Below are 27,696 nucleotides of genomic sequence, written 5' to 3' on the forward strand. Positions count from 1 at the left end.
GTCAGCCAGGTATAACCCCTCCCACTCCCATCATGCTCCAGGTTTTTGCTGTTATTTTAGGATAATGTACATATCTCCCTGAGGGAATTAAAACACTTTCTACAAAACTTCTATTTCTATCAAAATCATCTTATTCTACAATTAGGATTTTATTTACTGTAGAGTCAAAGAGTGCATTTTATGCAGTTTTCTGGATCAGCTGATCCTCGGCATAGCCTTGAAAGCTCATGCTGATGTGAGGCAGGCCTGTAATGAGACCCTAAGGTACAGGGCATTGTTGTAGGCACCTGGTGTACCATACAAATTAACTGCAGAGCACTTTACAGCTCCAATGTTGCGGTACACCCGCTCGTAGAACCCTGTCTCTTAAGTCACCTTGGGGAGAATGTCCACTGGAAGAAATAAGACAGTCTGGATAAGGTATATTCCCCTGGATCCTGCTTGGCACTCTCCAGCTTGTCTGCATTATAGGGGTCACAGGGCATCTTCAGAACACCACTATAGTAAGTTAAAGGCTTTGCCCTTAAAGGGTGCATGCTTGGCACTATTGCTGTAGTAATGCCCCCACCAGGATGAACACCAACTGCAGCACTTTTACGATTGCAGGCTAGTGGCAGGAACAGAGTGCTGCACCATCTTTTCTGTAGATTGTTTATTTAAGAAGACATCGGGTAGTTACATAATAACAATATAGTTGGTGCCCGGTGCCCTCTTTTCTGAGTCTGAGCAGACATTTTTAACCATTTCCCTCCCGGCCTACGGCCGAATATTGGCCGGCAAAAACCCTCACCATTCTGGGTGGACGCCATATGGCGTCCTTTCGGGCATGCGCAGTTTGCACGCCTGCAGAGCCACACAGCGGCGTGATCTGTCACTGGCCGTGTACCTCGGACACGGCCTATGACAGATCTGAGTACCGGCCCCATTGCCGGTACCATGTGACCTGCTGTGACCAATCACAGCAGGTCACATGACCGTTGTATACAATGGATGGCTTCATTCATGCCATCCATTGTATACTAGTGTGTCTAGCTGTGAATGGTCACAGCAATCACATGCACAAGCTGGGCCAATCACAGCCCAGCTGTGTCATGTGATTAGCCGTGGCCAAATCGCAGCTAAGCACAAAAAAAAAAAAAAAAAACCTGAATGAATCGATGTCATTCAGGTAAATGCTTGCTTATAGCAAAGTAATTCTTTGCTATAAGCAAATTGTGTAAAAAAAAAAAAAAAAAATACTGATCACTTCCCCAAAGTAGTACAATGTTACTATGGTAACATTGTACTACTTTGGTCATAGTGAAATATGAAAAAAAATCTTAAAAAAAAAAAAATGTAATAAAAAATTAAAAATAAATTTTTAAATTATATATATATTTTTTAATACTCTCACCAGTCAGTGTCCCTGATCACCGCCATGCCAGTTATATGATGACGCTGTACTGCACTGGTGACAGTATGTAAAAAAACAAAAATAGTGAAAATAATGTTTTTAATTTTTTCATTTTCCGAAAAATTATGACAAAAAATACAACGTCAAAAAGCTTGCCATGCCTCTTATGAAGTACGTCAGACTGTCTACTTTGTAAAAAGGGGTCATTTGGGGGCTATCTGTACTGTTCTGACATTTTTGGACCTCAAGAAACTACAAACTAAATAATACATCCTAATTTGGGTTATTTTCACCAAAGACATGTAGCAGAATACATCTTGGCCTAAATTTATGAAGAACAATTATTTATTTATTTCATTTGCAAACTTTTATAACAGAAACAAAGAAAAACATGGGCTTTTTTTCAAACTTTTCGGTCTTTTTTTGTTAATTTGGAAAAAAATAAAAACCCCAGTAGTGATTTAATACCACCAAAAGAAAGCTCTAGTTGTGTGAAGAAAATGATAAAATTTTAGTTTGGGTACAATGTTGAACGTCTGCGCAGTTGTCATTCAAAGTGTGAGAGCGCTGAAACCTGAAAAATTACCTGGGCAGGAAGGGGGTAAAGGTGCCCGGTATTGAAGAGGTTAAATTAGCGCCCAGTCCACATTCTGCCGAGTTGCACAGGACCTTCCTTTGTGGCCTCACTGTGCATGCATGTGCATTTGCCTTCTTGCCCTGTCCTAAGCTGCCACAATTCTCCCTGGACACAGGCTCCATGCTGCATTGCAGGGTTACATACAGCCAAATATCCTCCACTGCTCCTCCAGTTGATCTGAGAGTACCTTTTTGCAGGAAAAAATTTGCATCTATGGCAGTTAACTTGGAATGCAGGGGACACAAGTGGTTTTAATATTTCTTTCAGAGTCGATCACTGCAGCTGCATCATTGCATTCATAAGGAAGATTATAACCTGTCCTTTTTGACTGAGTTTGTGTCTGAAGGAGCCTCCATCTGCTGACATTACTGCTATTTAAAGGATACTGTTTTGGTCTTTGATACAATGGTGTTGATTACTAAAACTGCAGAATGCAAAATCTGGTGCAGCTCTGCACAGAAACCAATCAGCTTTCAGGTTTTTTTTTTTTTGTCAAAGCTTAATTGAACAAGATAAAGTTAGAAACTGGCTACCATGCACAGCTGCACCAGGTTTTGCACTCTCCAGTTTTAGTAAATCAACCCCAGTGTGTGCCCGTCTAGAGCTAGGGCAACCCCTGTCTGACTTTTCTAAGGCTACCAGTCTAAGCTTCCTCAAAAGTCCCCAAACATGGAGTATGATGGAAGTGGGAAGGATCATATCTGGCTGACGGTTTTGTTTGCTAGTGTTCAGTTTCCTGTAGGCAGCAGTTTATCCTTCTGAATTAACCTGGTCTTCCCTAAAGAATTTCAGGAAAAACATTTTAAGGTAGAAAAACTGCCCAAGTTGCCTCGAGCGGCCCCCACCGGAATTCCTGGGGCTCCGGTGCTGGTTCCTGCCCATATGTGAGGTTGGAGGATAGGAGGAGAGGGTGAGTATCCCTGCGAGAGCAGTGGGGACCGGGAGCTGCTAAGGAACACGTCTTACAGCTCCATGCGCCAAGCCACGCGCCCTAGTCGCTTAATTTATATACCGTATTTTCCGGCGTATAAGACGACTGGGCGTATAAGACGACCCCCCTACTTTTCCTGTTAAAATGTAGTGTTTGGGCTATACTCGCCGTATAAGACTACCCCTCTTCCAATGCACACCAGTGGGAAGAATCATGCCCCATCATTGGTATCAGTGGGAGGAATAGTGCCCAGTCATTGGTGTTAGTGGGAGGAATAGCACCCCATCATTGGTGTCAGTGGGAGGAATAGCACCCTATCATTGGTGTCAGTGGAAGGAATAGTGTCCCATCATTGGTGTCAGTGGGAGAAATAGCACCCCATCATTGGTGTCAGTGGGAGGAATAGCGCCCCATCATTGGTGTCAGTGGGAGGAATAGTGCCCCATCATTGGTGTCAGTGTGAGGAATCGTGCCCCATCATTGGTGTCAGTGGGAGGAATAGTGTCCCATCATTGGTGTCAGTGGGGGGGGGAATAGTGTCCCATCGTTGGTGTCAGTGGGGGGGGGGGGAAAGTGCCCCATCGTCAGTGTCAGTGGGAGGAATAATGCCCCATCATTGGTATCAGTGACACCAATGATGGGGCACTATTCCTCCCACTGACACTTGCTGACCCCTGTTCAGTATGGTGCTGCTGCAGCAAGCATATATGGTTGCAGCAGCACCTGTGCACGGCACACTTACCTTCACTTGATTTTCGCGGGGCCGCTCGGCTCCGCCTCCTCCCCGGTGATTGGCCGCCTGTGTGCCTTTCCTGAGCTACAGTTCTGGCGGCCAATCACCGGTGAGGAGGCGGAGCCGAGCAGCCGCACGAACATCCAGTGGCCGAACTGAAGGAAGGAGCAGCTGCGCTTCCTGGACCGGATCGTCGTGGGACCGGAGCCAGGTAAGAAACAGAAGCCCCTGCCCACCCCTGTACTTAGTTTCACTTCCGTTGGAAGGGGGGGGCGGCGGCGGCACCGCACCGCCCCCCTAAAAGGTGTCAGCATGCCGTATACCAGCGTATAAGACGACCCCCGACTTTTGAGAAGATTTTCAAGGGTCAAAAAGCCGTCTTATACCCCGGAAAATACGGTAATTATAATGTGCATTAAAATATATATGTGATACAGTTTGTAATTATACATGTACATATAGATTGTCTTATTTGCACATTACATACTGTAAGCATGTTGCACTTGCTTCCCAGAACTGCCTTACAGTGATTGTACTATAAGGTGGTCATAGCTGGGCAAATATCTTTCCAAAAATGACTGCTAAATATCTGTCCATCTTCTTACAAGCAGAATAGGTCAAGCACCAGGATCCCTTGCGGTACTTGCCTGATGCTTACCTTGATATACAAGAGCAATTTATGCTTCCTATTATCCATGAAACAGCATGCAAACGGCTGGAGTCTCCCTGTTTAAATCAGTATTAAAATAAGTCTTAACAAGTATGGACCAATTTGGGTACACTAATTCAGTTTCCCCTCATTTTATGATGGAAACATTAATCTTTTTCTAGCTCCAAAGGTTCTGCTTATTTCACAGGTTGTGTTATTAAACAGTAGTGATATTTCTCTCTGCTTCATTTAGTAATAATGTATCATTAATTTCATAGAATGTGCTATGAATGTTCATCACAAGTGTCAGACCAAAGTGGCCAATTTGTGTGGCATCAACCAGAAACTTCTAGCAGAGGCTCTGAATCAAGTCAGCATGGTAAGCATAGTTCACATATTAAAAATAACCATGTGCTCCAGTGTTAAGTAACAACAAAAATATGCTTGCTGATTTGAAACAAAGATCTATATTGATGTGAAGTGCAAACCATTAGTTTATATAACCCAAGAAAACAAAGGAAAACAAATTGTAATTGAACTCCAAATGCAAAAAACAAATCTCTTTTTATATCCTATAGAACAGTGGTTCTCAACCTTTCTAATGCCGCGACCCCTTAATACAGTTCCTCATGTTGCGGTGACCCCCAACCATAAAATTATTTTCATTGCTACTTCATAACTGTAATTTTGCAGTGGGAGGAGTAGTGCCATGTCATTGGTGTCAGTGGAAGGAGTAGTGCCCCATCACTGATGTCAGTGGGATGAATAGTGCCCCATTGTTGGTATCAGTGGGAGGAATAGTGCCCCATCACTGATGTCAGTGGGATGAATAGTGCCCCATCACTGGTGTCAGTGGGAGGAATAGTGCCCCATCGTTGGTGTCAGTGGGAGGAATAGTGCCCCATCGTTGGTGTCAGTGGGAGAAATAGTGCCCCATCGTTGGTGTCAGTGGGAGGAATAGTGCCCCATCGTTGGTGTCAGTGGGAGGAATAGTGCCCCATCGTTGGTGTCAGTGGGAGGAATAGTGCCCCATCGTTGGTGTCAGTGGGAGGAATAGTGCCCCATCGTTGGTATCAGTGGGAGGAATAGTGCCCCATCGTTGGTATCAGTGGGAGGAATAGTGCCCCATTGTTGGAGTCAGTGGGAGGAATAGTGCCCCATCGTTGGAGTCAGTGGGAGGAATAGTGCCCCATCGTTGGTGTCAGTGGGGGGAGTAGTGCTCCATCACTGGTGTCAGTGGGGGGAGTAGTGCCCCATCACTGGTGTCAGTGGGAGGAGTAGTGCTCCATCACTGGTGTCAGTGGGAGGAATAGTGCCTCATCATTGGTGTCAGTGGGAGGAATAGTGCCCCATCATTGGTGTCAGTGGGAGGAGTAGTGCCCCATCATTGGTGTCAGTGGGAGGAGTAGTGCCCCATCATTGGTGTCAGTGGGAGGAGTAGTGCCCCATCATTGGTGTCAGTGGGGGGAGTAGTGCCCCATCATTGGTGTCAGTGGGGGGAGTAGTGCCCCATCATTGGTGTCAGTGGGGGGAGTAGTGCCCCATCATTGGTGTCAGTGGGGGGAGTAGTGCCCCATCATTGGTGTCAGTGGGGGGAGTAGTGCCCCATCATTGGTGTCAGTGGGGGGAGTAGTGCCCCAACACTGGTGTCAGTGGGAGGAGTAGTGCTCCATCACTGGTGTCAGTGGGAGGAATAGTGCCCCATCATTGGTGTCAGTGGGGGGAGTAGTGCCCCATCATTGGTGTCAGTGGGGGGAGTAGTGCCCCATCATTGGTGTCAGTGGGGGGAGTAGTGCCCCATCATTGGTGTCAGTGGGGGGAGTAGTGCCCCATCATTGGTGTCAGTGGGAGGAATAGTGCCCCATCACTGGTGTCAGTGGGGGGAGTAGTGCCCCATCACTGGTGTCAGTGGGAGGAATAGTGCCACATCATTGGTGTCAGTGGGAGGAATAGTGCCCCATCATTGGTGTCAGTGGGAGGAATAGTGCCCCATCATTGGTGTCAGTGGGAGGAATAGTGCCCCATCATTGGTGTCAGTGGGAGGAATAGTGCCCCATCATTGGTGTCAGTGGGAGGAATAGTGCCCCATCATTGATGTCAGTGTGGTGGAGGGGAGAATAGTGCCCCATCGTTGGGGTCAGGGGGGGGGGAAATAGTGCCCCATCGTTGGTGTCAGTGGGGGGAGGAATAGTGCCCCATCGTTGGTGTCAGTGGGGGGAGGAATAGTGCCCCATCGTTGGTGTCAGTGGGGGGAGGAATAGTGCCCCATCGTTGGTGTCAGTGGGGGGAGGAATAGTGCCCCATCGTTGGTGTCAGTGGGGGGAGGAATAGTGCCCCATCGTTGGTGTCAGTGGGGGGAGGAATAGTGCCACATCGTTGGTGTCAGTGGGGGGAGGAATAGTGCCACATCGTTGGTGTCAGTGGGGGAGGAATAGTGCCACATCGTTGGTGTCAGTGGGGGGAGGAATAGTGCCCCATCGTTGGTGTCAGTGGGGGGAGGAATAGTGCCCCATCGTTGGTGTCAGTTGGGGGAGGAATAGTGCCCCATCGTTGGTGTCAGTGGGGGGAGGAATAGTGCCCCATCGTTGGTGTCAGTGGGGGGAGGAATAGTGCCCCATCGTTGGTGTCAGTGGGGGGAGGAATAGTGCCCCATCGTTGGTGTCAGTGGGGGGAGGAATAGTGCCCCATCGTTGGTGTCAGTGGGGGGAGGAATAGTGCCCCATCGTTGGTATTAGTGACACAAATGATGGGGCACTATTCCTCCCACTGACACCAATGATACTTACTTTGCTGACCCCTGCTCCAGCCTGGGCTCGCTCTCTCACTTACCTGTCAGCTGTCTTCCTTCTCTGGCCGCTCTCCTCTTCACTCGCTCCGGCAACTCCCTCGGTCTTCTTTGATGTACGCGCGCTGCCGCTCGGCTCCTCCTCTCCAAGCTCCACCTCCTCGCCGGTGATTGGCCGCCTGTGTGCCTCTCCTGAGCTACAGTTCCGGTGGCCAATCAGCGGCGAGGAGGCGGAGCTGCTGAGCGATCCCGGAGGTGTGGCCAGGTGACAGCAGAGTATCATCCCGCCCACACATCGCCGGAGACTGCAGCGGTGTCTCGGTTCCTAAGACCATCGGAAATATGTGTTTTCCGATGGTCTTAGGCGACCCCTGGGAAATGGTCGTTCGACCCCCAAAGGGGTCGCGACCCCCAGGTTGAGAACCGCTGCTATAGAACATCTTAAACTGCAAGGCACTCCTACATTTAAACAAGGGAGAGATAACTTAACCTGAAAGCTGAACTCTTGGGATGGGGGAAGAAACCTTTACCCCTCACAGTGGCTCTCCCTCACCACCAGAAGTGTTACCTGTTCATTTTGCCTGGAGGGTTAGTAAGGTGATATGCTTACCTTATTCCTTGCTGCCGAAGACTTCCTTCTCTTTGTGTGACCGGTCCCCCCAAAGCCACTTCCTTTGCTGTGCAACCAGTTTCAGCTCTCTGATATCCTCAGAGGATTCAGAGAGCCTGCCTACAAGTTGGAGTTTAACACAATGAAGCAGAACACCAGCTGTCAGGGGAACAAGGAATAAGGTAACTATATCACCTTATTCATAATCACCTAGGCAAAACAAGCAGTTAGCCATTTGCAGGGTGGGGGAGCAATTGTAAGGGTAAAGGCTTTTAACCCTGAAGTTCAGCTTTTAACCCAAGAACAGAAATATAAAATGTGTTCATTTTGCACACAGGGCATACATCAGTAACAAGTAGCAAGGAATTGATTATTACGTACTGAGCAAAACCTTCCCGAAGTAAGATATTTGTAAATCCGATAAAGACACCCTATTACCGTATTTGCCGGCGTATAAGACGACTTTTTACCCCTTGAAAATCTTCTCAAAAGTCGGGGGTCGTCTTATACGTTGGTATACGGCATACTGACACTTTTTAGGGGGGCGGCGCGGTGCCCCCGCCGCCCCCCCCTTCCAACGGAAGGGACACTAAGTACAGGGGTGGGCAGGGGCTGTTTCTTACCTGGCTCCGGTCCCACGACGATCCGGTACAGGAAGCGCGGCTGCTCCTTCAGTTCGGCCACTGGATGTTCACGCGGCTGCTCGGCTCCGCCTCCTCACCGGTGATTGGCCGCCAGAACTGTAGCTCACGAAAGGCACACAGGTGGCCAATCACCGGCAAGGGGGCGGAGCCGAGCGGCCCCGCGAAAATCGAGTGCAGGACCAGCAGGTAAGTGTTCAGTGTAGAGGTGCTGCTGCAACCACATATGCTGGCTGCAGCAGCACCATACGAGAACAGGGTCAGCAAGTGTCAGTGGGAGGAATAGTGCCCCATCATTGGTGTCACTGATACCAATGATGGAGCACTGTTCCTCCCACTGACACCAATGATGGGGCACTATTCCTCCCACTGACACCAATGATGGGACACTATTCCTTCCACTGATACCAATGATGGAGCACTATTCCTCCCACTGACACCAACTATGGGGCACTATTCCTCCCCCCCACTGACACCAATGATGGGGCACTATTCCCCCCCCCACTGACACCAATGATGGGGCACTATTCCCCCCCCCCCCCCACTGACACCAATGATGGGGCACTATTCCCCCCCACTGACACCAATGATGGGGCACTATTCCACCCCCCACTGACACCAATGATGGGGCACTATTCCACCACCCACTGACACCAATGATGGGGCACTATTCCACCCCCCACTGACACCAATGATGGGGCACTATTCCACCCCCCACTGACACCAATGATGGGACACCATTCCTACCACTGACACCAATGTTGGGACACTATTCCTCCCACTGACACCAATGATGGGGCACTATTCCCCCCACTGATACTAATGATGGGGCACTATTCCTGCCACTGATACCAATGATGGGGCACTATTCCTCCCACTGATACCAATGATGGGGCTCTATTCCTGCCACTGATACCAATGATAGGGCACTATTCCTCCCACTGATACTAATGATGGGGCACTATTCCCCCCACTGATACTAATGATGGGGCACTATTCCTGCCACTAATGCCAATGATGGGGCACTATTCCTGCCACTGATACCAATGATGGGGCACTATTCCTGCCACTGATACCAATGATGGGGCACTATTCCTTCCACTGATACTAATGATGGGACACTATTCCTCCCACTGACACCAATGATGGGGCACTATTTCTGCCACTGATACCAATAATCGGGCACTATTCCGCCCACTGATACTAATGATGGGGCACTATTCCTGCCACTGATACCAATGATGGGGCACTATTCCTGCCACTGATACCAATGATGGGGCACTATTCCTCCCACTGATACTAATGATGGGGCACTTTTCCTGCCACTGATACCAATGATGGGGCACTATTCCTCCCACTGATACTAATGATGAGGCACTATTCCTCCCACTGATACCAATGATGGGGCTCTATTCCTGCCACTGATACCCATGATGGGGCACTATTCCTCCCACTGATACTAATGATGGGGCACTATTCCCCCCACTGATACTAATGATGGGGCACTATTCCTGCCACTAATGCCAATGATGGGGCACTATTCCTGCCACTGATACCAATGATGGGGCACTATTCCTTCCACTGACACCAATGATGGGGCACTATTCCTGCCACTGATACCAATAATCGGGCACTATTCCGCCCACTGATACTAATGATGGGGCACTATTCCTGCCACTGATACCAATGATGGGGCACTATTCCTGCCACTGATACCAATGATGGGGCACTACTACCCCCACTGATACCAATGATGGGGCACTATTCCTCCCACTGATACTAATGATGGGGCACTATTCCTGCCACTGATACCAATGGTGGGGCACTATTCCACCCACTGATACTAATGATCGGGCACTATTCCTCCCACTGATACCAATGATGGGGCACTATTCCTCCCCAAGATACCAATGATGGGGCACTATTCCCCCCACTGATACTAATGATGGGGCACTATTCCTGCCACTGATGCCAATGATGGGGCACTATTCCTGCCACTGATACCAATGATGGGGCACTATTCCTGCCACTGATACCAATGATGGGGCACTATTCTTCCCACTGGTGTGCATTGGAAGAGGGGTAGTCTTATACGGCGAGTATAGCCCAAACACTACATTTTAGCAGGAAAAGTAGGGGGTCGTTTTATACGCCCAGTCGTCTTATACGCCGGCAAATACGGTATATATTTTCTGGGAATGTCTCCCTATCCTACTTTAGTACAAAAAAATCCCAGACGTTATGCTGTTGCATATTACCCCCTTTGCCCAAGCAGAGCTACAGATAATCTTTGATCCACTTACTTGAATAAAAAGTTATGTTAAAGAACACCAAGGTTGCAATAGATCTTAGTGAATAATTTTCTTTTTTCTCACTTTCTATTCTCTTTATTTCTCTCTGTCTCTTTCCATCCCACTCCTCTTTGCTGTCCCTGTCATACTATGAATCAAACTGAAGTCCTCTGGCTAGCTAGGTACTGGCTTAGCGATTTTGGAAAAGATCAATTCTGATTCTTATCAAAAGCTGAATCCAACAGGAGCTCGCTGCTTTATACAAGTTTATACGAAAATCACATGAGTTTAATGTGGAGGTACACAAAGGATCTCCCGAAACCTCTCACAACTATCAATCAAGTGTTAATGGTCAGGCCGGCATTTATGGAGCATTTTCACATCACGAATTCAAAAGTAGGCCACATATTTCAGTACCCTCTGAAATGCCATGCGCAGAATGTACGAAAAGTCTTCCACAGCTGAACTACTGTTTCTTGCTTGTAGAAACCAATGAGATCATTTTATTGTGGTGCTGACAGCAGCTGATCGCTTGCTAAAGGAACAAACTCTTCCTTGTATGAAATTTGTGTCCACAAGACCTTCTGTTCTTCCATGACGGGTCTGTCAAGAGCCAGTGAATGATAGTTGGAGGTTTCAGTTGTTACAGAGTAAAACTAAAGCATATTGAATACTGGAGTAGAACTAAAGGATTTTAATCTTGGTAGAGTGTGGGAGGGTTATAACCACGGCTATCTACATCCTATTAATGTGATTTACTCTCACTTCTTGTCCCATGGTCAAGACAGGAAGGGAAAGGAAATCCCCAAAGTGAATGAATCCCTGGTTCTTACTAGAACTAGTGCTCCCATTAGAAGATGCCCTCTCTATTTCTTTCTGTTGACAACCCAAAACTTTTGTTCTTTCAGTGATAATGGTAAAGAGAACAAATAGGGTGGTTCTCCCTAACTGGGACACTGGCTGCGATAAAATCTAATTTTATTCTTATTGTTCTAATTGCGCTCCAATCTATCCAAAAGTTTTGCGTTTTAAATATATTTTAAATACTTTTTGAGAATTAAAGTGGTTGTAAAGGCTCAAGTTTTTTTATCTTCATGCATTCTGTGCATGAAGTTAAAAATTCTTCTTGAGCACCAGCCCCCTAATACTTACCTGAGCTCCATTTTGATCCAGTCATGTGCAAAAGAGCCTCAGCTCTCTGGGGACTCTCCCTTCTCATTGGCTGAGACAATCACAGCCAGCGAGCCAATGAGTAGAGAGGAGGGGCAAGGCCAAGTCGCTGCTCTGTGTTTGAATGGACACAGAGCTGTGGCTCAGGAGCAAGCCTGCTTGGGTGACCCCATAGCAAGCTGCTTGCTCTGGGGGCTCTTGGTAAGAGGGAGGGGCCAGGAACACCAGCAGGAGACCCAAGAAGAAGAGGATTGAACTGCTCAGTGCAAAACCACTGCACAAAGCAGGTGAATAAGACATGTTGGTTTTTGTTTTTTAAAACATGTCTTTTAATATCACTTTAAGTAACCAATTTGTTATAATGATCTACTGATACATATGAAATTCTTTCTATTTTAGAAGTCAAGCAGGAAATCAGATTCATCTTTGGATAGCTTTGGCATTTACCAAGGTGTAACGCCAACTGCTCCAGGTGCAAAAGGTTTGGATTCAACAGGCAAGTGTATTTTGTTGGTAGCATACTGATGTGAAAAGATCCTTTCAGTGGCAGGGACCCAAAATGTTTCACCTTCATTTCAATGTAATTATCATATTCCACTCAGCAGACAACCAGTATGATAAGCTTTGGGAGGGTAGCAGTCCTCAGCCTGCGAGAGGGCCCAGTATCAGCAGCCGTGTATCAGTGGAGAATTTCACATTTCACAAGGTTCTTGGAAAAGGCAGCTTTGGAAAGGTAAACAGCTGTGATAGTTTTACACTCTTTCCTTGTTGTCTTCTAAGCACCTATTTCATGCTCCCATGCCTTTCTTTCTAGGTCCTCTTAGCTGAGGTAAAAGGCAAGAATGAGTTTTTTGCTGTAAAAGCTCTAAAGAAAGACGTAGTGCTGATTGATGATGATGTGGAGTGCACCATGGTGGAGAAACGTGTGCTGGCATTAGCATGGGACAATCCATTTCTAACTCATATCTACTGCACCTTCCAGACTAAGGTAACCAAGTGATATCAGTAAAGAGGCCCACCAAACACACTAATAAAATATTATGATATGCTGAACTGAATGGCAATAGCAGCACTCTTATAAGTGCCCTACCTTCTGTATTACTAAATCACAGTTATATGTTTCATGACATCAGACATTGTTATTGAAATAAGAATTCCCCTTTAAAGTGGCCTGTCAACAAAAATCACACTTAAGTTATCTTTTTGGCCGACATTTTTAACCCTTTGTTGGGGCAGACTGTGTTCAAATCTTATACAGAACAAAAACCCCCTGTGCATGAGTGTAATAGTCTGGTAACAGTTCTCCATGTACCTCTGCCTCTCAACACGGAGCAGGGACATGCCAAGCCTTGCTGTCATCTCAGGATTGGTGGAGCATGGTGAACACACTATAAAAACACAAGCAAAAGAGGGTGCACCAGCCTAGTGCATTATCCCATGCACCATTTGTGAGTATATTTATTTGTGGATTATTAACCACTTGCCGCCCTGCCACTGTAGAAATACGTTGGCAGGGTGGCACGGGCAGGCAAAACCACGTTTTAAAATGTGTGTTTTGTAAACAGGTAGGGGACGCGCGCGAGGCGCGCCGCCGCCCTGCCTGTCCCACCGATCACAGCCGTGGATGTCAGTCGCCGGGTCACAGCCGGTCCTTACCAGCTATCTCCCGGCGATCGGCGGCAATCAGTGACAGAGAGCACAGCTGCAGTAGCTGTGCTTTCTGTCACTTCCCTGACAGCTCGAGAACACGCTGACCAGGACAGAAGAGTGTCTCTCTCCCAATCAGCGGTGTTCCCTTCAGTACACACCCCCGCCCCCTAGTAAAACACTCCCCCTCACACAGATAATCCTTCCCTGAAAAATAAAGTTAACCCCTTCCTCCCCAGTGCCATTAGTGCAGTGTCAGTGTTTTTTTTTTTTTTTTGCACTGATCACTGTATTGGTGTCACTGGGGATGTCAGTGACCCCAAGTCAGTACCCCCCAATGTCAGAATGTCCGCCGCAGTCCCGCCATAAGTTGCTGATCGCCGCCATAAGTCGCTGATCACCGCCATTATTAGTATAAAAAAAAACTAAAAATCCCAGTATCTTTCCCGCCATTTGTAAACGCTATAACTTTCACGTAAACCAATTAATTTACACGTATTGGGTTTTTTTTTTTACCAAAGACATGTCGCAGAATGCATTTTGGCAGAAATTTATAACTAAATTTGATTTTTACATTTTTTTTTACTGGACATGTTTTATAGCAAAAAGTCCAAAATATTGTTTTTTTTGTCCTCAAAATTGTCAGCCTTTTTTTTTATAGCGCAAAAAATAAAAACCGCACAGGCGATCAAATACCACCGAAAGAAAGCTCAATTTGTGGGGAAAAAAAAGGTGTAAATTTAATTTATATACCGTATTGCATGACCGCGCAATTGTCCATTAAACTAGCACAGCGCTGTATAGCAAACAAATGGCGTAAATTGCAGTATCTATACCATAGTTTGTAGACGCTATAACGTTCACAAAAAGCAATCAATATACACTTATTGGGATTTTTTTTACCAAAAACATGTAGCAGAATACATTTTGGCCTAAATTTATAACCAATTTTGAGTTTACTATATATTTTTTATAGCTGAAAGTAAAAAATATTGTTTTTCTTCAAAATTTTTGGCCTTTTTTTGTTTATAGCGCGCAAAATAAAAAGCGCACAGATGATCAAATACTACTGAAATAAAGCTCTATTTGTATGAAAAAAAGGACGTAAATTTTGTTTGGGTGCAGCATTGCATGACCGCGCAATTATCAGTTGAATTAATGCAGCGCCGAGTAGCAAAAAGAAGCCTTGTCATTAAGGGGGGTAAATCCTCTGGAGGTCAAGTGGTTAATAAATGGTGCATGGGATAATGCATTAGGCTGGTGCGCCCTCTTTTGCTTGTGTTTTCGCAGTGTTTAAATCTTCTTTACAGCTGACAATGAAGAACTGCGAACACAGTACAGACAGGGTTAATTATGTTAAACATTACTCCGCAGGGAAAGCATGCAAGGATGTTTAAGTAATTAAAGATGACCAGCAATGTTTAAATATTTTTGATGAAGTTATGCTATGTTAATAGGAACATGTAACAAATCTAAAGTAGGTGTTATCCTAATTTAGCTTTCAAAGTGGAAATACAGGTTAAAGACGTAGTTTTCTTAGCATGAAAATCTAATGCTGCCCTGAGCTCCACGTCATTTACAAACATGGGCAATAGGGTTTCTTGGTACCAGGTGTACTATAGCTGTAAAGTATACTGCGGAGTGTCCATTGTTTTCAGTCAGACAAACCTCAATGATGAGACCAAAGGATCAAAAGGAAGCATATCCTAGTTAGATAATGAGCAAATATGGCCATTCTCTTGTACACTGGTAAATGTAGGCTATACATAAACATAGAAAACAATAACAATGTGTATCGATAGCAAAATGGTTAGAAGAATGTATTTTTTCACAGTGGTAGCTTATAAAGAAACAAAGTTCCAGTTTTTGTTTTTTCCTTTTTGTTAATAATCTTCAGTAAAATGAAAAATGTATATGGACACTTTTTTAAGATTGGACTTTGTTTACTAATCACTTTTATGTGACAGGTTTACACTATTTGTTTTTATCATAGTCTTGTTTTAAAACTATTATAATTCTATAATACTTTTTGGATTTAATAAATTATTTTAAACATCTTTTTAAAGGGTTTTTGTAAGTTAGAAGCTTTACCTCCTGCTCCTGCTGCTGAGCATGCAAAGCAGCAGCTCCTCCAGACACTAACTAGGCCTGACAAAGGAGGTTGCCCTCTGAAATACATTACCTCGCAACCCCAGATATTCCCCCCTCCCCCAACCCAGAAGAACCTGAGCTTCTGCTGCACAAGGCTGGCAAAGAATACTGTCCCTGATCCCTCCTTGCTCTGTTGCTGCCTGGATCTTCAACAGGACCGCTGTTATCATCTTTACCAATTCCAAAATCTCTTAATACCGGCCCGGAATGACAGCCCATGCTGTCATGGAGATGTCCGAATACTCTGCTGTTCAAGAAACATGGAGCTGTCAGCACTACTGGATGATGATGGTGGTAATGGCTCTTCTCCTATCAAATGGGAGCTCAAGTATGCTGTGCCGTTCTCCCAGGGGGTATACCGACAGAGTGCCAACTGCAAAACATTCAGTCATGCAAGTGGCAGGAGAAGATTGCTTCCAGCTTGAATTGGGTGACTTTTCTGTTTATCACCTTGACCTTTCCTCTTTCTCCTCACCCATACCTGCACCAGCAATCCTCTAGGACATTCAGTGATGATCACAGATGACATTGACCTTTTTAACCTGTAATGTTATTGTGAGTAGTACACCTAGATAAATTCACTCAAAACCTATGCCATGGTGTATCCTGGGTGCACAGTGGGTCCTGCTGCCTCATGTTCAGCCAACAGCTTGGAGGGAGTCTGCAGCATTCCCTTAAGGGTCCTGATTATAAAGATCCAGACTGCTGCCCCCAGCATGAGTTGCTGTCCTCCTCAGGGGCCTCCTTAACTCCTTTTGAAGTGGCCCACTCCTCTTTTTTTAAAAGGAGGAATATTCTGCTACCATATCTGAATTCATGGGTCAGCTTTTGGCATTGTTTAAGTTCTAGACCCACAGGGGCTGCAAGCGAGCCCCCTCCAACTCACCCCAAGAGTCTGTGTGTCTCTGGTCTTCCTTTAACAGCAGCTGCTGTTTCCCATTTGGGTGTGGAAAATGAAGATGGTGATTTGCCCAGTTCTAAGGGCTCAGCAAATGAAGAAAGTCAGAATCCTGGCATATCTCCAAAGCTTAATGGCATATTTGTCCTTTTGGATGCAGTGTACATGTTCCTTTAAAGTAGTTTGCGTCAGGCTTGCAAAAGCTCCCCATCCTGGGCTCTCTGAACCTTTGCTGTAGCAGTACCTTATTGAAGAGAGTTTCCAAAAGAAGTGGGCTGTCACTGTTTAGACCGCAAATGGTTGGGTTCTCAAGACCTTAACAGTCCCATGTTGAGGATATCCTGGTGTTCAAGGACCCTGGGGGACAAATGACAAGGACCTCTTCTAAAGCTTTTTTTTATTTTTTTTCCTTGCAGGCCCTGCCATGCAGCCTGCTGTTGCAACCATATCATCTGCTAAACTCTGTCTAGTCTCCTAGTACCCAATCTGTGGCGTGAGGGCCACATGTGGTCCTTTGGTATTTGATCTGCAGCTCTTGGACCTCAGCAATTTGTAGAGGGAACTTTGATTGGGGTAATAGCATTGAGCTCTACTAGTTTTATGTAACATTTTCCCAGTTTTGTATTTGTTCTGTAGCATATCCCCAGCCAAATACATATAATTTTCACAGTCTATGACTCCTGTTTCCTCTATTAGGTCTGCAGTTTCTAACCGTGTTCTCAAGCATTACATATATTAAACATTACGTGCAGTCCTGTCGTGATGTCGGCCCCCTTTAGCTCATAAGTTGACAACTGTCCAAGGCCTTTTCCCAGGATTCTGGTTCTAGAGTTACGGATTCTTCTATCCTCAAACATCTGGAGCTCCCAGAACATTGCTCCTGGGGGCTACAAACTAGAGTTTAGTCCCTTCACCCCACTTCACGTTGTCAGACTTGCTAACATCTTCACAAAGGTTAGCGGACCTCCATGCATTTCTGGAGCAGTTTCCCTCTCAAGAGGCCATAACCATAGGCCTGAAGCGGGAGAGGTTCTACGATTTTTTATTCCAAACCTTTTTACCGTACCCGAAGCAAAAGGGGACAGCCACCCCATATTAGATCTAGAGATTCTCAACAGACTTTGAGTTTAAAAGTTCAGTAAAAAAATCTACTTTGTCAGTGCTTCCCCTACAATCTCTGACCTGTGTGAACCTCAAAGATGCATACTTACACATCCTTATCTTCCCAGCATATCAATGTTTCGGGCAAACCTTACCAATTTGTGGTCCTTTGCTTTGGCCTGTCTCCTGGACCTTGAGTTTTAACCAAGGTGCTAGCCCTGGTTCTTGCACTTCTTCAAACGCAGTGAATTCCATTGTGAGATATTGGAACAGTCAGTGCAAGCTCTGTCATCAGCCATGTCCAATGGACCTTACAGACCCATTAGAGATTTTTGTTGCATTCCAAATCTCCAGAAATCAGTGCTAGAACCATGTCTCTTGGAGTACCTGAGTCTGTTCTTAAACATGCCCCTGTCCAAGGTTTTGCTTCCCCTGGACAACCTCTTGTCTCTTTGCTCCCACATTCAGACTCTGCTGTCAAGAGTCCATCCAACCCTTTGTTTTTGCATGAGTGATGCAAGGCAGTTCCATTTGCTCAGTTTCACAGCAGAGCATTGCAACTCAGCATTCTGGCAGCTTGGGAAAAGAGCTATCAGTCTTTTGGATTGTTCCTAATGCTTGACTAGCAGGACCAAGCCTGCCATGTTGTGGTGAGTCGCAAGTTGGATTACGGAATCAGGAAAATCCTTCCTCCCAATAGTTTGGCATCTGTCATATGCACATGCCAATCTATTAGGTTGGGGAGGTGTCCTAGGTATCCTCTCGGTACAAGGGACTTGGTTGTCAGAGGAATCTCTGCTCCTGATTTAGTATTCTGGAATTAAGAGAGATTAGGTTATCCTTTTAATGCCAGACCTGTTTTCTGTAAAGTCATCTGTCAGGTAATGCCACTGCAGTGGTTTACATTACCCATCAGGGAGGCACTGGAAATCTTGTGGATCAAAGCAAAAACTGATATGATTCTGGCTTGGACAGAACTTCATGTTCCATCTGATTGCTGCACACATCCAGGGCATGGAAAATTGGTAGGTGGACTTTCTCATTTGTCAACATCTGGACACCTGAAGAATGGTCTCTTTACCTGAAAGAGTTTCAAAACCTCTCTCACAGATGGGGGAAAGCGCCCGTGGGCCCCTTGGCTTTCATGCTCAACGGCAAACTGAGCAGATGTGTCTCCAGGTCCAGGGTACCTCTGGCCTTCACAAGGGATGCTATGGTGACTCTGTGGCATCAGTTCAGCCTAATCTATCTTTTCTCCTCTAAGCTTCTTCCTTTCCTACTCCTCATTATTGATATGAAGGGTATTACAGTGATTTTCGCTGAATTTGCCTGGGAGGATGTTGTTCTTGGATATTGTCAAACTCTTGGCAGAATCTCCTCACAGGTAGTTTGGATCTTCTCTCCCAAGTGCTGCTATACCTCCCTGCTTTGTGGTCACTAGCTTAACAGCTTTGCTGTTCAAGCTTAGGCCGTAAGGGATTTGGTCATCCCTGAAATCATCTGTCACACTTTAAGCTTCTTATTTTCTGGCTGGAGAACACCCAGCATCATCTAGGCCTTCCTCTCCACCTTTTTATGGTCTCTGGCCTGCCCTTTTCATTAATTAGCTTTCAGTTCTTTCAGTCACGGATGCTTAGTATCACATGTGGGCAATACCTGTGGACTGACATTCACTCATTAAGGCATTTTTATATTTGCATAGTGCCTCCCAAGAGCCAGACCACTATTTGCATCAGAGCTTGGGGATCTTGAGAAGGGGTACTGAGACAGGGCACTGTGATTTCCTTAGGCTCTATACAGCACCCCGCTGGCTTTTATCAAGCCATTATCTGCTTGCATTGCACAGAAAAGTACAGAGACACAGTGATGACATCACTGGGTCTAAAATAATAAAATATTTAATGAAAATGGAAAGCTTTAATTCAAAAATGGTATTCACATTATTATGAAGATATTGGAGAAGGAAAGTATAAGCAGATTAAACGTAAGCTTTATACTCTGTCTTTCTGTTGATTTGACAGGTGTCGGAACAAGAAGTGCATGGTAATCTCTGAGGGCAGGAACACATTATTTTATTTTTTTTTGTTAGAGTGGGAAAGGGTTTTGTTTATGTCTTCATCCCACACTAAGAAAAGCTAGAAATATTCTCCTGGAACTTTGTATGGGAAAAACCACAATGAGTATACAAAAATTTAAAACAAGAATGTTTACTACAAAAGATTAACACAATAAAATGAATCAAAAGATTTTATATAGTAGCTTATAAGACAAAGGTTCATATATCACATACAGAACATACATGGTGTGCATAAACCTGACAGTCTGTAGTACATCAACTGGCAAATGGGTTGACAGCCCAAAAGAACTTGCACAGTGATGTTAATCAGACAAATCCAACCCTTTTCAGAACTCTTATTTCCTTCTTCAAGGACTAAATATGTCAGGTCTAGAACAAAACATCATATCAAATGAGTGTAAACAATATAATACATAATATAATTTTAAAAGTATGTAGAAGAAATCTGGTTGCTCAAACACTTACAGATTGCACCACATCGACTAATAAGTGACAGAGATCATGGCGTGTAGATAAACAGGCTCTTTTTATAGGCACTTTTAAGACAATAGTATAATCACACTCCAGTAGAAGTTGCTTCAACACATCCACTTCCTTTTTAAATAGTAAGGGATTTGTAATTTTTCATCTATTCCATGTTTTGTGCCATGTATGTATTATATTCTTCATACTGTGTTTTTTCCTTGATGTTTTTCTTTTTGTATTTCAGCAATACTTTGTATGCACCACTTGTATTATGCTATTTTTTTATATTGAAGGTTGGATGCTCCCGCTGACAGTGCTGGGGTGGTCTGGTAGCTCACCCGGGCCTCCCCCCAGGGTTGATTCCACGGAGGGGCCTTGTGTTTTCTGACCTCAGCCCTCGGTACCTGTAATATGCGTTTCCCCAGCAGGGGTCAGCATGCCCTTTCTCTGGGGCTGCTGGGCGTGTCTGCAGTGCCCTTGTTGGGCTGCGGCTGGCTGGGCGCGCCGACAGCCCTGCATGCAGCGAATGTGCGTGACGTCATCTCATGGTTGCGTGACGTCAGTGCTCAGGCGGACAGGCCAATGCCGCGTGCTCGTGGGGCCAGGGGACCGTGAATGGCGGCCATGACACTGCTTTTGCAGAAAGATTGGGGGACAATTCATATACTTAATTACTTATAACATTTGGCGCCAAACAGGGACAGCTGTTCACTGGCGTATGAGTATTGGATCACTACTATTTATACGAGATCTCTGGCGCTTGCATTTCTCTTGGATAATCCTGAGGTGGCTGCATGTGAGACGTATAGCGGTACTATTGATGAGCATTTTATAATGTTCTAATATTTTTGTACACTCTCCTCATGGTTGGGTGAGTCTGTTTGTTTTCATATGGGCCCATATATGTATCCTTTGTTAGTTTTATTTGGGTCGGATTTATTTTGTTATTCCACCATAACACATATTTTGACTTGGCCCTTATGCTAACAATCTTTTTGCTTGGGCCACACATCATTTTCATGTGCCAAACAAATATTATATTTTTTTTTTTTTTTAATTTATGGCTCCTATTACACTTGTTAGATCCCCTTATTGGCTGCTGCTATGTGGTCCTCGCTGGTGGATGGCTTGCTGGGGCGTCTCTACCTGCTCTCTCCCTGACGTGTCTTTTGGAAAGCATCCCCAGTCAATTTTCTATGAATACCTGTCACTTATTATTCGATGTGGTGCAATCTGTAAGTGTTTGAGCAACCAGCTTTCTTTTACATACTTTTTAAAATTATATTATGTATTATATTATTTACACTCATTTGATATGATGTTATGTTCTAGACCTAACATATTTAGTCCCTTAAGAAGGAAATTAGTTCTGAATTGTGTTGGATTTGTCTGATTAACATCACTGTACAAGTTCTTTTGGGCTGTCAACTCATTTGCCAGTTGATGTACTACAGATTATCAGGTTTTATGCACACAATGTATGTTCTGCATGTGATATATGAACATTTGTATCATAAGCTACTATTTCAAATCTTTTGATTACTTTTATTGTGATAATCTTTTGTAATAAACATTGTTTTTTAAATTTTTGTATACTCGTGGTTTTTGCCATACAAATTCCCAGGGGATTATTTCTAGCTTTTCTTGGTCTATATACATTGGGATGTTGGCAAAAACAATTTAAGTGGTTGGACTTTTTACAATATTGTTTGGTTATATTGATGTCCTAGTGTGGGACAAATACAAAAACAAACAATTGTCAGTAAGTGATCAGGTGGTTTGTCCAAACTAGAATGGGTCTCATTCAAGTGCTTTTTTCTGTACCCCAAAACAGGAGCATCTCTTCTTTGTTATGGAGTTTCTGAACGGTGGTGATTTGATGTTCCACATACAGGACAAGGGTCGGTTTGATCTTTTCAGGGCTACGTAAGTATTTTCTTCATAGCTAAATTGAAATAGTCAGTTGAAACCTTCTAGATTTCTTTGTCTGCTATAAGTTTATTCTACTAAAGATTGCTACCTATTATCTTTGACTATATTAATTCTGTTTGTGTCATGTTAATAAATAAACCAACCCAGGCTGCTGGAGGACTCAGAACTGTTCTTTTAGCAGCTTAGTTAATGGTTCATTCATCATTATTCCAGACTGGATTAATGCTCAAGACCATATAATGTTTATGTACTCCATTACATTTATTTATCTGATTGTGTATATATATATATATATTACAACCCATGTGAATTTTTCCATCTGTCTTCAGGTTCTATGCAAGTGAAATAATCTGTGGATTACAATTCCTCCACTCAAAGGGAATTATTTATAGGTAAGACAAAATACTAGCATAATATTTAAGGGTAGTATGTAATTTACTTACACTCATTTCACAATTTCAGTGACTGGTAGAGGTGAGGATTCTGCTGAGAGATCTTCTGCCTTCGACTTGCTCATCCAAAATGCGTATCAAATGATTTTCTGGCTCTATATACAGGTGAAACTCGAAAAATTTGAATATCATGCAAAAGTTCATTTATTTCAGTAATGCAATTTAAAAGGTGAAACTAATATATGAGATAGACTCATTACATGCAGAGTAAGATAGTTCAAGATGTGGTTTGTCATAATTGTGATGATTATGGCTTACAGCTCATGAAAACTACAAATCCACAATCTCAGAAAATTAGAATATTGTGAAAAGGTGCAATATTCTAGGCTCAAAGTGTCCCTCTCTAATCCGCTAATTAAGCCATAACACCTGCAAAGGGTTCCTGAGCCTTTATTTGGTCTCTCAGTCTGGTTCAGTAGGAATCACAATCATGGGAAAGACTGCTGACCTGACAGTTGTGCAGAAAAGCATCATTGACACCCTCCATAAGGAGGGAAAGCCTCAAAAAGTAATTGCAAAAGAAGTTGAATGTTCCCAAAGTGCTGTATCAAAGCACATTAATAGAAAATTATGTGGAAGGGAAAAGTGTGGAAGAAAAAGGTGCACAAGTAGCAGGGATGACCGCAGCCTGGAGAGGATTGTCAGGAAAAGGCCTTTCAAAAGTGTTGGGGACTTTCACAAGGAGTGGACTGAGGCTGGAGTCAGTGCATCAAGAGCAACCACACACAGATGGATCCTGGACATGGGCTTCAAATGTCGTATTCCTCTTGTCAAGCCGCTCCTGAACAACAAACAACGTCAGAAGCGTCTTACCTGGGCTAAAGAAAAACAGACCTGGTCTGTTGCTCAGTGGTCCAAAGTCCTCTTTTCTGATGAGAGCAACTTTTGCATCTCATTTGGAAACCAAGGACCCAGAGTATGGAGGAAGAATGGAGAGGCACACACTGAAAGATGCTTGAAGTCCAGTGTGAAGTTTCCACAGTCTGTGTTGATTTGGGGAGCCATGTCATCTGCTGGTGTTGGTCCACTGTGCTTCATTAAGTCCAGGGTCAACGCAGCCGTCTACCAGGAGATTTTGGAGCACTATATGCTTCCTTCCGCAGACAAGCTTTATGGGGATGTTGACTTCATTTTCAAGCAGGACTTGGCAGCTGCTCACACTGCCAAAAGCACCAAAACCTGGTTCAATGACAGTGGGATTACTGTGCTTGATTGGCCAGAAAACTCGCCTGACCTGAACCCCATAGAGAATCTATGGGGCATTGCCAAGAGAAAGATGAGACATGAGACAGAACAATGCAGAAGAGCTGAAGGCTGCTATTGAAGCATCCTTGTCTTCCATAACACCTCAGCAGTGCCACAGGCTGATAGCTTCTATGCCACGCCGCATTGAGGCAGTAATTGCTGCAAAAGGGGCCCAAACCAAGTACTGAGTACATATGCATGCTTATACTTTTCAGAGGTTTTATTGATTGCATGTAATATTCAAATTTTCTGAGATTGTGGATTTGGGGTTTTCATGAGCTGTAAGCCATAATCATCACAATTCTGACAAATCACGGCTTGAACTATCTTGCTTTGCATGTAATGAGTCTATCTCATATATTAGTTTCACCTTTTAAGTTGCATTACTGAAATAAATTAACTTTTGCACGATATTTAAATTTTTCGAGTTTCACCTGTACCTTGTTGAGCATCACTACTCCCAATATACAGTAACTAGGTTCAAACCCAAAACTATTATTCAAATCTAATATTTAAAGTTTCCTCTTGTACCAAATTTTATTGTAACTGTGATGTCTACCTTAATTTTGTAAACTGATGCGCAAACTGTTGGTGCTATATAAATCCTGTATAATATTAAGAATAAAGATGAACTGATCTCTGGAAGCTCTAGATGCCATTGCATTAACGTTGGATATGGCATTGAGTCATCTGGATGGCCCAGGAAACTACAAGAGAATGCAGTTTATACACCACAGCTCAGCCTTTAACACCATTACTCCAGACTTATGTTTTTGAGACATTGCTGAAGCTGGGTCTGTCACTTTCCTCCTTCCTTTGGGATAAAATTTTTATTTTAGTATTATCTATATATATATATATATATATATATATATATATATATATATATATATATATATACATTTTTTTTTTCGGAGAATCTTTCATGGTCCTCAAATGTATATGCAATTACAAAAAAAAATCTCACCAACAATTATACTTCTTGAGGTTACTAGGGAAGAATGTTCTAGGGGGAAAGTATTAAAAACTTTCTGTTGTTCATCGAATGAGACTGTATTGGCATACCCAAATTGTACTGTGGCAAATGAAAACGCTTTGCAGAAATCTACACTGCAGAAAAAGTAGTGGGTTGTAAACTCTCTTCCCTAGGTGATAAACGCTACAGGAATATTAGAGTCCAAACAAACAGGTGTAGAGAAGTATATCTACCTGTAGATAGATATTTACTATCTATCTCCAAAAGAGTCAGGCTAAAGGGTAAAGTCACCAGTGTTGTCTGTGGTCTCCCTGCAGCCGATATTTCCCCAAGTCTGACTTGCCGATCCTTGTTCTGCAGTATGTCCCTCTGTGGAGGCTGCCATCTTGTCAGAGGCAGGGCTTTGCATCTTCATATCAGAGCCTCCAGCAATAACAGTGAGCAGCACAGTAGTGACATTTCCAAATCTCCCTAGACTAGGAGTCAAAGGCAGCAATGCCTTAGCTCTCACACTACAGGTACACAGTCTGTAGGCACAGGAGTGTCTAGGGACCCTCACATACTAGGAAGGAATTCAAGGCAAAGACACATTTTCAGGGTACTGCTTATTTCTAAATGTTCCCTGTAATGTAACAAATCTTCACTTTTTGAGTGCAAGTCCACTTTGTGTGTAGGCAAAAATATATGAATACTTAGTTATTTTTATATACTTACCGTATATTAGATAAAATGTAGAAGGATATCAAATTATGGTATGAATACCTACTAGTCCTAAGGAGATTTGAGAATGTGTGCAAAACTTCGTGTTTCCCTTTAGAGATCTGAAATTGGATAATGTGATGTTGGATCGGGATGGTCATATCAAGATTGCAGACTTTGGTATGTGCAAGGAGAATGTTATTGATGAAAATAAAGCAAGCACTTTCTGTGGGACCCCAGATTATATTGCTCCAGAGGTACGAATAACAACTGTCTAATAAGTATTCATAGATATTACCTCCAGTTATATGGAGCTGTCATGCTAAAGTGATTGATGCATATTGTCTGGGGGCATCCTCTGTAGAAGGAAAGTGGAAATTTTTATTATACAGTATTTCTGTATCAACAGGAGTTAACATCTCCATATACTAATATCCTTCTGCCCTGTTAGATACTTACCTGACTTTAGGTTTGTTTTTGATACTAAACGATAGTGAATAGTGATGATCTCTGGTTTGGTCCAAACTTGGGTTAGGTCATTGATGTCACTCTTTGTGTACATGCAGCTAAGGGGCAGAGAATGCCCTGGCCTGCAGGTGTACAATATATACTTTGTACATATCTGTATGCAGCATTATAGAAGTCTATGGGCCCACTGACATGCTTGCACTGGGCAGTGCAAAAAAAAAAAAAAAATCTGTATGCGCAGTCCATATTTGTATCATAATTTACCCCGTACCCAAGTAAACATTTGGGCTAAAATGTACATGCATATCTCGTATGTGGACCTTATTGGCACCTCCGCTGTTAATTATACTTCATTAATGTTTACATAGTCCCTCATATGAATTATTCCTGCCGCAACGCATGCAGAATGACCTTGGGCCTCAGTCGTTCAGAATAGGTCTCATGAATGACACATTCAGTAGGGGATGTAAACTTCAATAGTGTAATTAGCAGTCTCCCCTGATATTTACATGTTGGCCCTGAACAGTGGTGGCCAGCAGGATCCGTGTACGCTGTATGCATGTAAATGTTAGCACAAACTTTCTATGCTTATGGCTTTTGTGCTATAATTTTCATCTTGCAAGGAATAGCCTATCATGCCCTGGGGCTGGAGGTACTTTTCTCAGCAAGTATACAGTAGGTCTCTCTTGATACTGAAGTTTCTTTGATGTCATGTGACAAAAATAGCAGTTTACTCTTTTATTCGAGTCAGGAATTATTGCCAGGGTGCCTAAAACAGTCATGTTTGCCTGATGTTGTCAATGGAACTAGATCCCAAGCTCTAAATTCCTCGTCCCTGCTGGCTTCTGTATTGGACATACAGGCTGAGTTCTGTATTATTTTTTTGACCACTTAATTTCTCATTGTAAAATAAAAACTACTATATATATAACTTTAAAATCTGTTCTAGACAGGTTGATCTTTAATCTTGGGTAACTGTATACTTACAGATATTACATGGACATAAGTACACATTTTCTGTAGACTGGTGGTCATTTGGAGTCCTGCTGTATGAAATGTTGATTGGTCAGTCTCCTTTCCATGGTGATGATGAGGATGAGCTGTTTGAATCCATTAGAATGGACACTCCACACTATCCAAGATGGATCACAAAGGAATCCAAAGACATCCTAGAGAAGGTATGGGTGGGAGTCTCTCACTAATGTCTGAGTTTTGTTGTCATCCTGTATACAGTCTTTTTTTTTTTTTTTTTTTTTTTTTTTTATACCACAAATCCGTGTCGGTGATTAATCTGTTAGGTCACACAATGTAATGCGTGTAAATAGCTGCTTATCAGTTTCTTATGTTAATGTTCTTATTTTGAAGCTGTTTGTGAGAGATCCCACAAAGAGACTTGGTGTAACTGGAAACATCAAGTTACATCCTTTCTTCAAGACTATCAACTGGACTGCTTTGGAAAAGAGAGAAGTAGAACCACCCTTTAAACCAAAAGTGGTATGTATTTCATTGTACACATTTTTCTAACTAAATTTTGTTATAACCTTTTGCCAAAACTAGTAAGTTTGTCATAAAGCTTCTAGGTCGGCCTGCAACCTTAATCATAAGTGCAGCTTCTCTTCATCCAGACCAAGCATAAAACTAAGGCAATCTTATCTTGATATTACACTATGTTTCTCATTTAAAACATGAGGATACTCATATAGGCTGGGTTACTATGCTAATGCAGAGATTACATCACATGCAGG

The 27,696-nt window shown here is 43.6% G+C and overlaps 1 protein-coding gene across 3 annotated transcripts in view; it reads left to right on the forward strand.

The window, feature by feature from the left end:
- The window catches only part of PRKCD (protein kinase C delta), a 128,960-nt gene that overhangs the window by 81,256 nt on the left and 20,008 nt on the right, over positions 1–27,696 (forward strand). For 2 of the 3 annotated variants that reach the window (XM_089681963.1, XM_089681964.1), the window contains exons 9-17: positions 4,622–4,722; positions 12,240–12,336; positions 12,443–12,573; positions 12,655–12,828; positions 22,014–22,105; positions 22,441–22,503; positions 25,602–25,740; positions 26,941–27,129; positions 27,317–27,445. In XM_089681963.1, coding sequence (XP_089538089.1) covers positions 4,622–4,722; positions 12,240–12,336; positions 12,443–12,573; positions 12,655–12,828; positions 22,014–22,105; positions 22,441–22,503; positions 25,602–25,740; positions 26,941–27,129; positions 27,317–27,445 — 1,115 coding nt within the window. The remainder of the gene's footprint in view (positions 1–4,621; positions 4,723–12,239; positions 12,337–12,442; positions 12,574–12,654; positions 12,829–22,013; positions 22,106–22,440; positions 22,504–25,601; positions 25,741–26,940; positions 27,130–27,316; positions 27,446–27,696) is intronic. The other variant, XM_089681965.1, reaches the window with a different exon arrangement.

Source organism: Staurois parvus, unplaced genomic scaffold (assembly GCF_062004578.1).
Source record: "Staurois parvus isolate SC_StPar_1 unplaced genomic scaffold, SC_StPar_1.0 ptg000282l, whole genome shotgun sequence".
Taxonomy (NCBI): domain Eukaryota; kingdom Metazoa; phylum Chordata; class Amphibia; order Anura; family Ranidae; genus Staurois; species Staurois parvus.